The sequence below is a fragment of the Zingiber officinale genome, chromosome 11B, assembly GCF_018446385.1.
Source record: "Zingiber officinale cultivar Zhangliang chromosome 11B, Zo_v1.1, whole genome shotgun sequence".
Lineage (NCBI taxonomy): Eukaryota > Viridiplantae > Streptophyta > Magnoliopsida > Zingiberales > Zingiberaceae > Zingiber > Zingiber officinale.
In genome coordinates this window covers 65,954,543-65,968,314 of record NC_056007.1, presented here as the reverse complement: position 1 = coordinate 65,968,314, position 13,772 = coordinate 65,954,543, and the positions used below count along the sequence as shown (strand labels likewise).

General features: G+C 36.9%; 1 protein-coding gene and 1 long non-coding RNA gene across 3 annotated transcripts; both read right to left on the bottom strand.

Annotated features, from left to right (window-relative positions):
* Positions 1–2,543: 2,543 nt before the first annotated feature.
* Positions 2,544–3,921, bottom strand: LOC122034710. Of its 2 annotated transcripts, XR_006126766.1 has the most exons (5): positions 3,856–3,921; positions 3,642–3,726; positions 2,839–2,972; positions 2,735–2,760; positions 2,544–2,667 (listed from the first exon to the last, which is right to left on the bottom strand). It is a non-coding gene; the product is annotated as an uncharacterized LOC122034710 (long non-coding RNA). The 2 variants fall into 2 exon arrangements; XR_006126765.1 differs by lacking the exons at positions 3,642–3,726; positions 3,856–3,921 and having other exon boundaries at positions 2,839–3,150.
* A 6,980-nt stretch (positions 3,922–10,901) lies between these two features.
* LOC122035194 (ferritin-4, chloroplastic-like) lies at positions 10,902–13,293 on the bottom strand. Its single transcript, XM_042594597.1, has 8 exons — positions 12,933–13,293; positions 12,068–12,151; positions 11,932–11,992; positions 11,766–11,853; positions 11,577–11,638; positions 11,418–11,483; positions 11,277–11,340; positions 10,902–11,185 (listed from the first exon to the last, which is right to left on the bottom strand). Exons 1-8 carry the CDS (start codon positions 13,232–13,234, stop codon positions 11,136–11,138), a joined length of 777 nt encoding a protein of 258 aa, XP_042450531.1. The 5' UTR covers positions 13,235–13,293; the 3' UTR covers positions 10,902–11,135.
* Between the last annotated feature and the right edge of the window lie 479 nt (positions 13,294–13,772).

Sequence of the window (13,772 nt, the reverse complement as noted above, 5' to 3'; positions counted from 1 at the left end):
TAAGTGAGATATGCCTCTTACCTCCTGATCAGCTTTATTTTGGTATTAAAACTATGACAAAATCCATGTACAAATTAGAAAATAAAAATACCAAATTAAAAAATAAAATTTTAGAAATAAAAAGAATTTTGACAGAATCTTATTTTATAGAAGACTTTGATAAAGTAAATTTTGAAAATGATAAATTAAAAGAAGAAAGATAAAATTTGAAAAACGCTACCTGTTCAAATTTTTCTGCTTTTAAAAATTATAGAGGATTAAACTGGTACTATAGGTTTCACCAAAATCAAATCAGAAAAATATTAAAAGCCTTTGTGCCTAGAAAATACTTGATTAACCCTGTAGGAAAGAATCTCTATTGGGTTCCAAAAACTTGTTTAATTTAAAAAATTAAAATTAGACTTAGCATTTTCAGTAAGAAAATTAAACATTTAATTTCTTTATGCGACTTTGTCTAAGAAAGTGGTTGTTGCTCCAATAACCAAGAATGCCTAGTACCTCGTCACTGCTTAAAAACCAAGTATTGAAATAAAAGTTTAATTGACTAACTGAAAAAACATTAAATTAATTTTGCTTTAAAGGATTACTCAATTTGTTTTTTAATATTTTTAAGTTGCACAACAAATTTTATTAAACAACAAATTAAAATTTTTAAGATTTTTTTTAGAAACTTTTCTAAATGCTTAACAATTTCATTTTACAATAGTTTCTATTAAAATATTTTTCCCTTAGAAATTTACTTAGAAATATTTTTTTCAACACTTATGAAAATTTCTTTTGTTGAATTTTTTTTTTTAAGTTACTTATTCAGTAGCACACAATTTATCTTTAACTTTGAAAATTAAATTTTGTTTTAACTTAGAATTTTTTTTAAAAGCTAATCTTAGACTTGTTAAGGAACCCCAATTTTTTATGTGATCAAAGGGGGAGAAGTATGTTAAGTCTAGGGGAGGTATAATTTCATTGAAAAATCATATTTGCACTTATTTGCAAACTTAATTGTTTTTACTTTATGTTTGTTTTACCCTACCTTAACTTGGGTTGCTCACATCAAAAAGAGGGAGATTGTTGGAACCCCAAGGTGTTTTGATGTGATCAAACAAGTTAAGTTAGGTCATGTTTATTTTAACCCTTGTGTCTAAGTGTGCAGGAGTTTAGGAGCACAGGAAATCGAGCGGAAACGCGGCTAACGAGAAGGACGGCACGGGAGAGAGCCGACGGGTTCGGTGCGTCCAAGGGGCGAGGTGACCACGGAAGAGTACACCGGTGGACGAGAAGAACATACGCAACGTTCGAGGAACGAGAAACCGAGGAGGAAGGCTGCTCGAGGAAAAGGTCGGAACTTGAGTTCGGGTGATCCCTATTCCGGATGACCGAGATCACCCAAGCTAGTGGAGCCGGAGCGAAAGACCCGAACCGAGACGAGCTGAACCGAAGCAGAGGTCCTGGACCGGGTAAAGTCAACCATGTTGACTTTCTGGGTCTGAGTGCTCGGAACCATTTCGAGCGCCCGAACTCGACTTTTTGACCAAATCTAGTTTTGACTCGATCTGAACGTTAGGGGATAAAATTTATCCCCCTCAGGGCACCCAGACCCTTTAGGGCGCCCCGAACAGTGCTATAAATATAACACTGATCTACACAGTTTATTCAATTCACTTGTAATCCATTTCTCTGTGATTTACTTTTCTGTCTGTGCTGTTAACAGTGTAAGAGGCTACTCCGCCCGAAAGAGACATCAGATAGTACGTCATATTTTCCTTAGATTATCAATCTCCTAATTACAAACCAAATAACTTCCTTGTGTCTGTTTGCTTTTTATTAGTCTCTTTTATTTTAATTACAAGTGTTATTATTTAGTTGAAAATCCGAGAAAGGGTTATTTTATTTTGTAGGGCAATTCACCCCTCCCCTCTTGCCGGCCTCTAAAGGGACCAACACAAGATACATATATATGGTAGATCAGTGGAACCAAAATTAAATATGAGATGAATTTAAAAGTAAATAAATAAAATAAACTTCTAAATAGAAAATATGGACAGCATTTTACACATTAACGTTGTATGCTTGAGGATGAAACAAGCTACAAACACATCAAGACGGAATGTTAATTGGGTTAGCGATGATCAGCAGTGCCATTATTGTCTATAATACCATCAGTTGAATGCCTGCCAAAACAATGACAACAATCTTAAGACTAGATACAGAATTCTAAAGCATGTTAAACCCAGACAAATTGCTCTGAATGCAAATGTTAAATCAACAAATGATGCTGGCAAGCGGCAACAACACTTTTCTATTGCACTTGCACATTCTTAAATGAGAACGATGGCAACAGGATGTTTTCTTTAAGATGGTTAGAAAGAATAAATAGGTTGGAGGAGCCAGATGCAGAAAAGGAAAGCTCAGAGATAATCAGTAAAGTTGACAATAGAAGGGATTCAGACTTTATTGAGTCTCTAGATGCACAAAATTAGCCAGTCCAGGGTCTTATAAAAATAGCAAAGGATATGTTCGGGCAGGGAATATACCTCCAAGATGATGTCAAATTTCGAGCTTTTCTGTCAAGCTGAATGTTTTCTAAAGCATCTGATACGTCATCATCATCAGATTTCCACATGTAATCATTTTTCCTAGATATGGGAATTGAGAAACTTGACTTTCGATCTGAAAGCATACGGAGGATATTAAATAAGCTACTAAATGATAGAACAGAATATGATTTATTATTTACCTGATGATAGGTTACGAGGGACCAGCCTACCATCAACCATGGGAAAACAATAATTAGGAAAGTGCCAAAACATTATTTAAAAAAAAAATAACCAACATAATTACCTGCTCAATGAATGTAATCCTCCAGGAGCAGCAGATGACGATGGCTTTCGGACATTCCTGACTTCTGTATTAGATACTGAATCATTTTGTGAATCAATAAATCACCCACCAGCCATTCTATTTTGAATCAAATTCTGTGAAACAATAGGTCAAGAGTCAAGTAAACACATCTAACGAATGTAAGCAGCATATTTCTAATCTCAAAACATGGATTCTTCATCTACAGCCTATATACCACAGACACTGCAAGTAGACTTGTGATCCATATTGATAACATTTAAAATTTTTAACCATGATAGACACGTAGATCAAGACTTGTCCGAGTAACATAGTTATCAATTTCAATATCAAGCCATCCATCTCAAATAAACAGTGGTTGAAATTCAATCTTTCCACCAAGGAAATATGTTGGGTTTTACATGCCAGTGATACATAGGAAAGATAAATGTTAATTGTCTAAGATGTTGGAACTGCAGTACAGTGACTAAATCAAAGAGTAACATTTATAGTGATTTTAGAACCATTATGTTATATCAATTAACTTTTTGATCACTCGAGCATAAATACAAAATGAAACATTACCAGTGTAATAAGTTCACAATACCAAGTTTTCAGAAATTTGTAATCTGAGCTTCTTTTTGTGCTTGAGAAATTAGCTTCTAAAACCGCAGATGGTAAATAGCAACAAGGAAGATGATTCTACAATTACTATTTTTCCAAACATATAGTAAATTGTATTTTCTTTTCCAGACTTGGAACAAAACAAAAGAAAGTTGACCACATGGGGAATCAAGCCACCAAACCTCATATTTTAGATATCCTTAGAGAAAATCTAATAGCAGCGAACCACTCTCACCATTTCTGTTCATTCTGGTACTTCTCCTTCAACTCATCTTTCCAGAAATCCTTTGGCTGAAAAAAGAAGGAAAGCATCAACAAGAAATCTATAATTCAGTTGTTTCATAATCTAAATCACAATAAAGCACAACATACAAACAGGAAAGTTCATGCACTTACCAAATTACACTCAGGCAAATAGACTTTGAGAGTATGATCTAACTGGGCCATTCCAAGTATTCAGAGACTAATGCTGTTAATAACCTTCCTGCAAGCAAATAGAACGAAGTATTAATAAAATAAAATTGCATATTGCAATACAAGAAAAAAGACCAAAATGGTCACAGCAATTTCAAATTAAGTTTACGATGCTGACAAACAAATGTTGCACATAATAGAAGATGAGAATGCTCAAATGCATGTGTGATATTACAAAAGGATAAAAATCAAAGATATTACTATCCCTAATAATTAGGTGTAGTTGCAATAGATCAAAAACAAAAAAGACAGTCTGGTGCACAAAGCTCTTGTCAATGCGAATCATGGGAAGGATCTATTGTACTCAGCATTGTCTGCTTTGCAAGAGATTGTTTTCAAGACTTAAACCTATAACCTCCAGGTCACACAACAGCAACTTTATCATTGCGGCAAGACTCCCCTTCATAGATCAAAATAATAGAAAATAAATAAAGATGGTCTAAACATGTTCAAATTTAGCAAGTAAATTTTGTAGGTACACAAGTTGAATGAATAAGAAATAAAGGTGTCAAGGATAGACAAAAACCAAAGAAAATTTTAATTAATAAAAGGGGAGCATGAAGCTCCCCCCAATGCGGATCTTGGAGAAGGGTCTATTGTACGTAGCCTTACCCTGCATTATAAGAGGTTGTTTTGCGATTCAAATATAACTAGTTAAATAACATCTACATAGCCTACTCCAAATAGTTGGGAAAAACACTACTTCTTGATGTTGATATGATAGGAATTTAAATAAAAAAAACAAAAAAAAAAGGTTCATAAACTCCCGTGTAAATTTCATCACACTATTCTCATCAAGAGAGAATGGATAAGCAATGAATTTTCCAACTGTTGGTCAAGCTTTATAAAAGAATGGTTTGTAGGTTGTAGCTTAGTCCCTAATAATCAAATATATGTAGATTCCTCAAACAAGAATATAATTTTTGCTTTCCTATTTCAATAGGAAAAGCATCAGTACTCGACCTAAATTATGTAAAATGTTGTGTTTGATAAAAAGTTCTTAGAATTAATGTAAAGTTGAAGTTCAACACTGTGCTTGATCCAGACTGGTTCACTTATGTACCTCAAGTCTAATAAGAAAGTACCTATTATTGTCCAACCATTATGCTTAAGACCTCTTAAATAACCAATGAGCAGACGGTGGACGCATGATATCTCTGGCGTAATGACCAGGGGTCGATTCTCAGGAACTGACGACCTGGGGTTTACCCCGCCATGCGCCTATGGCCTATGTACCTGCATGAACCTCCCTCCATATTCATGGGGCCGGCACTAGGGAGGCCACTAAGGTAACGGATCTACCTTTTTCTTAAATAACCAATGAGATACCAAAAAAAAAACTCAAGCCAACTTTACTAGTTCCTTAATTCACTGATTTAGCATGCAAATCCTTCATATAGGCATGATACCCAAAATGAGTGATTAAAATATATATACCATATTTATCAGCAATAGCAAACTAGAACAACTTTCTAGTGAAAGTCATCATTAAGAAGCAATATAATCTAGTATTCATCATTAAAAAGGCATGTAGAGCACAAGTAAAAAACCTATTAAAATGCAACTAGAGAGTCATTTGTCTTTGTATTCAGGAAGCAATGTTGTGTGTAAAATCTTTTTATACTTACTACAAAGAAAATCAAAATTAATGAAACAACTTAAATAGTGGTGTATCTTTTAGAAACTGCATTTCCTTGCATGTTTCTGATTAAACAAATTCGTTACTATGTTTTCACTCAATAAGCACCAACAAGAAAAGTAATACTTGTACTCTTTTAGTTTCAAAAGCCAAACCAATCAATTTCTCACACTCAAATAGACAGGTATTGAATCCTCCACAAGTTTCAGTTAAAGCACAACCAAGGAACTTTAGGTACATTCCATAGGGCTATTCAATACTAGAAAATGAACCTGAAGGAGAGACATGCAGTTGCTTTGCCTGATTGTTGCAGCTTCCTAAAAGTGCAGGAGGAACATCATCCTCATTTACAAGAATTTTATCTTCTTCTATGGCCTCAAATACACTTGCTCTGAGCTAGGCCTAACATGAACCAGAATAAGTCAAACAAGCAGCCACTAAAGTATTGACCATAGTGAATGGTCAAAAACTCCAACAATAATGAATGAATATTAATCAAATAAAGATTTTAAATTTGGTAATCTTAAAAAAAAAATTAGTTGTTCTAATCGGCCTACAATTGGTTAATCCACTCAAATTTGAAAACGGATAGGACCATCAAGAAGAGACATCTCAATGGTATAAAAAACCATGGAGCCATTACGTAGTAATGTGGCTCCCTAGATATGCCATGACGGAGTAAAGCCCTTCAAACTATCAAATCCAAATTCGTAAAAACACCTAAAAGATACAAAGTTAAAGGCATATCTTTTCACCGGAAAGGAGGTACTTGCAACTTAGACGAAAACTTTAGAGGATGTATGATAAGACAGAAGAAATTATTGGTGCAACCTTAGGTCAAGGTTGACATGGGTGACCCGACTCGAGTTGACCTGACTTGAGGTATATTTTGATGTTTGACAAGAATAGAGAAGTTGTATTTTGGTGTTTGACAAGAATAGGAACTTGGGGGATTGTGGGTGCAACCTTTGGTCAAGGTTGATCTGGTTGACCCGACTTGAGTTGACCTGACACGGGAAAAGTCCAAGTATGGAGACTTGGCACGGAAAAGTCCAAGCAGGGAGCTTGGCACGGGAAAAGTCCAAGCAGGGAGCTTGGCACGGGGAAAAGTCCAAGTATGGAAGCTTGGCATGGGAGGTCGGAGAGGGCTCGGTAGCTCGTTCTCTGGAACGGATGAAGTCGGAGAGGGCTCGGCAGCTCGTTCTCCGGACTAGGTCAGAGAGGGCTCGGTAGCTCGTTCTTTGGACCGGACGAAGTTGGAGAGGGCTCGACAGCTCGTTCTCCAGACTAGGTCAAAGAGGGCTCGGTAGCTCGTTCTCTGACCCGGACGTGGAAGTCGGAGAGGGCTCTTTAGCTTGTTCTCCAGACTAGGTCAGAGAGGGCTCGGTAGCTCGTTCTCTGGACGAGGAAGACGTTAGGGTTTAGGGCTGGGAAGCTCTAAAATCAACAGAGGCATTGGATCGGTCTGTTGACTGATTGGTCTCGTGACCGATCAGTAACCACACAGTAGCTCTCTGTGGGTTATCTGATCGGTCTGGTGACCGATCAGTAAGAAGGCGATATGATTCAGACCTATAAGTGATCGGTCTGTGGACCGATCCACCTATAGGCTGATCGATCCACAGACCGATCAGGGATCGCAACCAACTCTCTGAGAGAGTTGGGATCGTTCTGGGGACCGATCAGCGTAGGGCCTGATCGGTCCCCTGACCGATCAGATCCGCCCTGGACCGATCAGGGTGGAGCCTGATCGGTCCAGGTCTAGCCGTTGAGTCACAACGGCTAGATTTCTACTTCTTCTTTGTCTTCTTCGCAGGTTCAGGATATAAAGGGCCTCTACATCAACAGTGCTGCTAACTTACTACTCTTCTTGCTCCTGCGATCTGAGCTTTGTTGAGCTCTCCACTGCTGAAGCTTCGTGTGAGCTTCCCTCGGCTGGACTCCAACTGATCAGCTGCTGCTGTGGTTGGCATCCGTGAAGTTGCTGCTTCATCAACAGTCGACGAGAAGGCAAGCAAACTAGTGTTTTACATTCATATTGTTCTTGGCTTCTTACTGTATTTCTTGTACGCTGATCTTGCTGTTGCAAGAGAGATTGTGGCGAGGTTTCTTCACCCAGAAGGAGTTTTTATTAGCCGGTTTTCCGGGGTCTCATCCACCGACGGATTGATAGGATTCGTCCACCTTACGGACACGCCGAGGAGTAGGAGTATCATCTCCGAACCTCGTTATATCGTCGTGTTTGAGGTTTGATCTACTCCATTTTCGTTTCTACTTTTTATTTCCGCTGCGCTAACTCAAATTGTAGGAAGAAACGAGAATTTGGGGTCGGCTATTCACACCCCCTCTCTAGCCGCTATCCGAAGGTCCTAACAGAAATATCTGATGTAAAGTCGCAATCAGATGACAAACAGAAGAAAACTTTCAATTCAATATCTCAGCCCCAAAACAAATAGCTCGATCAAGCTCTAAGAACAATGCATTTCAAAAGAACCAAAAAAAAAAAAAGTCATTTATAAGAGTGGCAACTTCAGATGACTTCAAAATCGAGTTCTTCCTAGTTCCAAGACAAATAACGAACAAAACCCCTATTTTCATGAGAAGATCCGCAATGATCTAGCAAAAAAGAACAGAGGAAACAGAGAGATATACGAGGATCTACCCTAATTTTGGCGAAGCCGCCATTATTCTCTAGGGTGCGGGCGACGAGGGTCTTGAGGTCCATCATCTCCCTCGCGTAGTCGTCCATCTTTTGCGCTCAGTAACCAACACCCTCTTTTCTTAGGGGGAGTTTGGTTTAGGGTAATAGGAGTGGAGAATGGGAATGAGAATCATTGATTCTCATTGTTAATGTTTGGATTATAGGAATAGGAATACAAATAAGGGAATGAATCCTTGAAATTGGGTAATAACTCAATCCCATGTACCCCCCCTTCAATGAGCCATTACCCTATTTTCATCAATCAAAATATTCCCTTATTCCAAAAATACCCTTGACTTAAAACTAAAATTTTCTCCATTAATATCAAATATCAAAATATATTTATTTATTTTTTCTTTTATATCACTATCTCTCCTTATTCTCTCTCATTATATTTTCTCTCTCATTATATTTTCTCTCTCATCATAGTTTCTCTCTCATCATTTTATCACACACTTTCTCTCTCCTTAATCTCTCTTATCACACTCTCTTTCCTCTTTTTTCTCTTTACACTTTCTCTCTCATCATATTTTCTCTCTCCTCAATCTCTTCCATCGCATTCTCTTCCTTCTTTTTTTTCCTCATCACACTTTCTCTCTCATCATGCTTTCTCTCTCCTCAATCTCTCCCATCACACTTCCTCCTTTTTTCCTCAACACACTGTCTCTCTCATCATACTTTCTCTCTCCTCAATCTCTCTTATCACACTTACTCCTTTTTTCCTCAACACACGCTATTCTTTTTCTCTCTTCTCTCTACTCTTCTCCTTATCCCCTTTCTTCTCTTCATTCTACTCCACCTCTTTTTTTTTTTTTTTTTTTTTTTCGCCCCACGGGGTTATCTCGGCTGGTAAAGGCGTGGAAGTTTGCCACTGAGAACATGGGTTCGAGTCCGCAGGGCAACGGGGATTTATTCCCTATCCCTGTGCAAAAAAGTCTCGGCCCACTGCGTACTTGCCACCGAGCTACCGTGATTTACCTCCCTCGTGATGACCCTGGGCAGGGTGCGGCGGGGGCCCTGAGGGCGAGGGTTTCGCCTTTTGCCACACTTACTCCTTTTTTCCTCAACACACTTTCTCTCTCATCATACTTTTTCTCTCCTCAATCTCTCCCATCATATTCACTGTTCTCTTTTTCTCTCACCATACTTTCTCTCTCCTCAATCTCTCTCATGACACACTCTCTCCTCATTTTTTTCTCACTATATTTTCTCTCTCTTCATCCTCTCTTATCATACTTTCTCTCACATCATATTTTCTCTCATCATGCTCTCTCCAATCACACTCTCTTTTTTCATTTTCTCTCATCACACTTTCTCTCTTTTCATTCTTTCTTATCACACTTTCTCTCTCATAATACCTTCTCTCTCATCATTCTCTTTTATCATATTTTTCTCTCACATCTAATTTTTTTCTCTTATTTTCCTTTAAGGGTAAAAAAGGAAACTTTGATTTATTCCGATAGAAGATATACAACTAACCAAACATTACTTTTAAGAGTGATATTCATGCTCATACCCATTCCCATTCCACAATACAATGATTCCCATTCCGATTCTTATTCCTAGAAAAGAACCAAACACCCCCTTAGTCTCTTCAGGCAACGTCGAGTGAACCAATACAGCGGAGAATCAAATACAATCCGGAAAGTTAAACAGCCTTTTAATTATTCTAAGAAAACTTTAATATCTTTCTAAAAAAATAAAAATTCTAAACTAATGATCTAAATAACTTTATAATTTTAGATATTATTAAAAATATTTGACTGTGTGATGAAATTTTGACTAAGTTTTGATCGGATTGATTCATTTAATTATTACTTCTATCACTAGATTTTTCTATCAATTTCTTTTCTTATTTAAAGTACTAGGGATGTACGCACAAATTCAAATAAGGTTTGTTGTTGAAGAAGTTAAAATTAACCAAATCGTAAACTTGTTCTTTTTAATTAATTTGAGCTTGATTTTAATTTGATTTGTTTAAATGTTATTAAACTCTTTATTTTAATTTATTATTTAAATTATTTAATTATTTAGTCATCATTGTTTTTTTATTTATAAATTTGATAAGAATTTTATGGATCGACATGTTTGTGAACATTTGTTATAAATATTCTTTATTAATAATTTATAATTTTTATTGATGAATATTAACAAAATAAAATATATATTTCAATTTTATTTAATTAAGTTTGTAAATATTAAACTAGCATAAATAAAGTTTTATTAAAGTATACATTAAATTAAATTGACTACCTTAGGTTTATTTACCCTCCTAGAAATGATTGAGATTTTTTTACCACTACCAGATTATAAAATTAAAGAAAAATTCAGGGTAAATGGAGTAGAAAGTAGATCCGATCCTGGGTCAGATCTGAATCAGAACCAGTTCAGATTCATAATCGGATCAACGGACGATCACCCGATCCGGTTCCAGTCTGAAATTGGCCATGAACCGAGTTCAGTTTACTACTTTACTCGAAATTAAACGTTCCGGGTCAATTCATTTTAAGCTGCAGCCAACTCCAAATCACTTTCCAAAGCAGTTTTCATTCCCCAGGGGATCTGCAGTTCGAATAATTTCAGAATTCATTTGTATTTCTCAATTTATTTTGATGATTGATAAAAAAATTTATGGGGCTAAATTGCAAATTGAAAATCTTCAGTGACCTGAACCACAAGTTTCATAGGAGTCTACACGCCAAAACTAGACAGTGCGCTTCAAGGAAATTACACTACGACGAGTACGAGTTTTTATTCACATGACTGCATGCAAAAGAGAATCAAAGTAAGACGACCATCACAAGGTTCAGACAACAACGATCTAGAACTAGATACGGAGGATAAGAACATTCCTAGTAAAGCTCAGGCTGCATCTCCTTCATGGAGAAGCATCTGGTCGAAGTGCCAAACTCCTGCAAGACAAATAGATGTTACATATAAAAAAAAACATCGAGATTTTTCATTAAAAAGAAAGCAGCATGTGGATGGTGAATCCGGTCTCACCATGCCCTTTTCCAACTCTCCTCAACTGAGCAACATATTCAGAGACATTTTTAATTGTTTCCACCTGAAGAAAAATCCAGTGAAAAATGTGTTGTTCCGAATTCCAGCATTAGTTTCTGATAACTGAGAAAGCAAGTTTACCTGTTCTTCCAGAAACTCACTCTCGATGAATTCTGTCAGTTGGGGATCATTGGAATTCTGAGCTACCTGTTCCTCCAAATTTTACAGAAGATTTATCATTAGTTAACCGAAACCGAGCCCTTAAGAACATTCAACCCAATCAAGGAGAATTTCACTTACAGTGTGCAGCTGAAGTAGTTTCTCATTTGTCAGCTTCTCGAGAGCCAAAGCCAATTCCATGGCTGTATAGATACCATAAGAAAGATCAAATGCACAAATAGTGAAGAATAATAAATGTCAAAGAAAGATCTAAGTTCTTAAACAAGTCGACAAGACCGATATACCCAATGTAAACTCCATTGTCCTTACCATACAAAGCATCACCCTTCTCCACATGATCAAATTCAGTCGGAGGTGTAACTATGGGCAAAAGCTTAGCCCTTCCTCCTCGTTTGTTCTATATCATAAAGAACAATCCTCCATAATAATAATAATAATGACAAAATCTCTCGAGGACTACAAATTTGCTAGATACCTGATACTTAATAAATTTCTCAGCATGGTCCCTTTCCTCATCGCTTGATTCCTTGAAGAATCTTAAATATAAGACAACAATAAAGCTTCAGTCCCTCGCAATACCAAGGATACAAGTGTGATTTGCAAAGACTTACTTTGCCAGGCCTTTTAGTGCAACGTTATCTCGATCGAAGTAAGCAAACAGAGCATGGTAGACATAGGACACATTGTACTCCACGCTGAATAAAAGCACCCATGAGAAGAACATCAGCAAGAAAAACCTTGGAATCTAATCAGTTATAACTGACTTAGCACAGACAACAAATATAAATTATTTATCCAAATTGAAAAATAACAGGATTCCTATAATATCATCCGGACAGATACAATATCCTATGAAAACAGTCATACAGGATAGAAAGTCAGCAAGCAAAATTCAATTAATAAAACAAGTGAATCGAAAGCAGGTAAAAGGAAGAAACAGAATAAGATTTTTTTTATTTTTTCTATTACAGGATTGCATAATCCAATGGATGGACCATTTTGTTTAAAATAGTCGTATCAGTGTCCTTGCAGAATTGGATCTAGCAAAAAAATGATAATATATTATCAGGCTTTTTATTTCTTTGTTTAAAAAAATAGGCAAAGTCATGGTTGATGGGCAAAGATCACAATCAGATCTTCATGAAACAGATATCATAACTAATCGACAAAGACAAGAGCAAGAAGAACAAGATTTAAAAGATCGGGCAGTATTCTTTCAAAAGATCCAATACTTTTCTGTAGCGATAGACTCCATGGAGGGTCCAAATTCATCAAATCGTAGTAACATCAAACAGCATAAAAAATATGGGAATAAATAAAAAAAATACAAGACTAATTGATTCTCTCACCAATCGGATTACGATCTCGAAAACAAAGAAGAGAAAGCAAACGGCCAGATGATGCATAGAAGGTCAGTCAAAATGCGAAACAACAAACGAGTTTTAAAAAATAAAAAATATCGGCGAAAGAAAATACTTGATCTGAACATTAATGGCCGCCTCGCAGTCATCGGTGTATTTCTGGCGAGCGAGGGACTGATCGAGGGCGATGGGGACGAGCGACGCCTCGATTTTCTTGAGCTCCTCGAACGGCTGGAAAAAGACACCAGTAATAGCTTGGCTGCCCTCGGCAGCAGCGAGTACGGGTCCTCTACGACGCTCCCCCTTCGTCAGCTTCAAGTAGGAGCCGGGAAACCGGAATCTGCCACCACCAGCGCCTCCCGCCGGAAGATAAGAGGAGGAAGCGAGGAGAGCGAGTTGGGGAGCGTTGAGCAGCATGACGGCGAGCGGCGGAGCGAGCCGAAGACAGATTTGGAAATGGATGAGAGGAACGGTGAGCCATGAGTGGATGATGAGATGCTTTTAAAGGGGGGAAACGGACGGCGGAGGTAGACATCTCGGCAATCGGTGCGCGTGTCCTTCACACGTACGTGCTCGTCACGTGATTTGTGGGTCTAATTAATTTTATTTGTAAATTTTATTTCTAAATTAAAATTCATACCCCTTCCTCAATTTACCCTCTTAAAAGAAGGGGAAATAGGAAAAGAAGTAAATGTAATTTATTTATATTCTTTTTTATTTGGGAGGTAGAGGAGTTTATTAATATGTTATTATATTTTAGAAAAAAATAAAAGTAATGGATGTCAAATATATAAAATTATTAAATTATCTTCATTTGTATTAAAGACTTATGTATTTATATTTATTGATTATGACTTACTATTTAAGTAATTATAATTCATTTATTAAAGATGATGTCGGTGTCTTCGAAGTCGACATCGACATCGTTATTAAAACCAACATCGACATCGATATC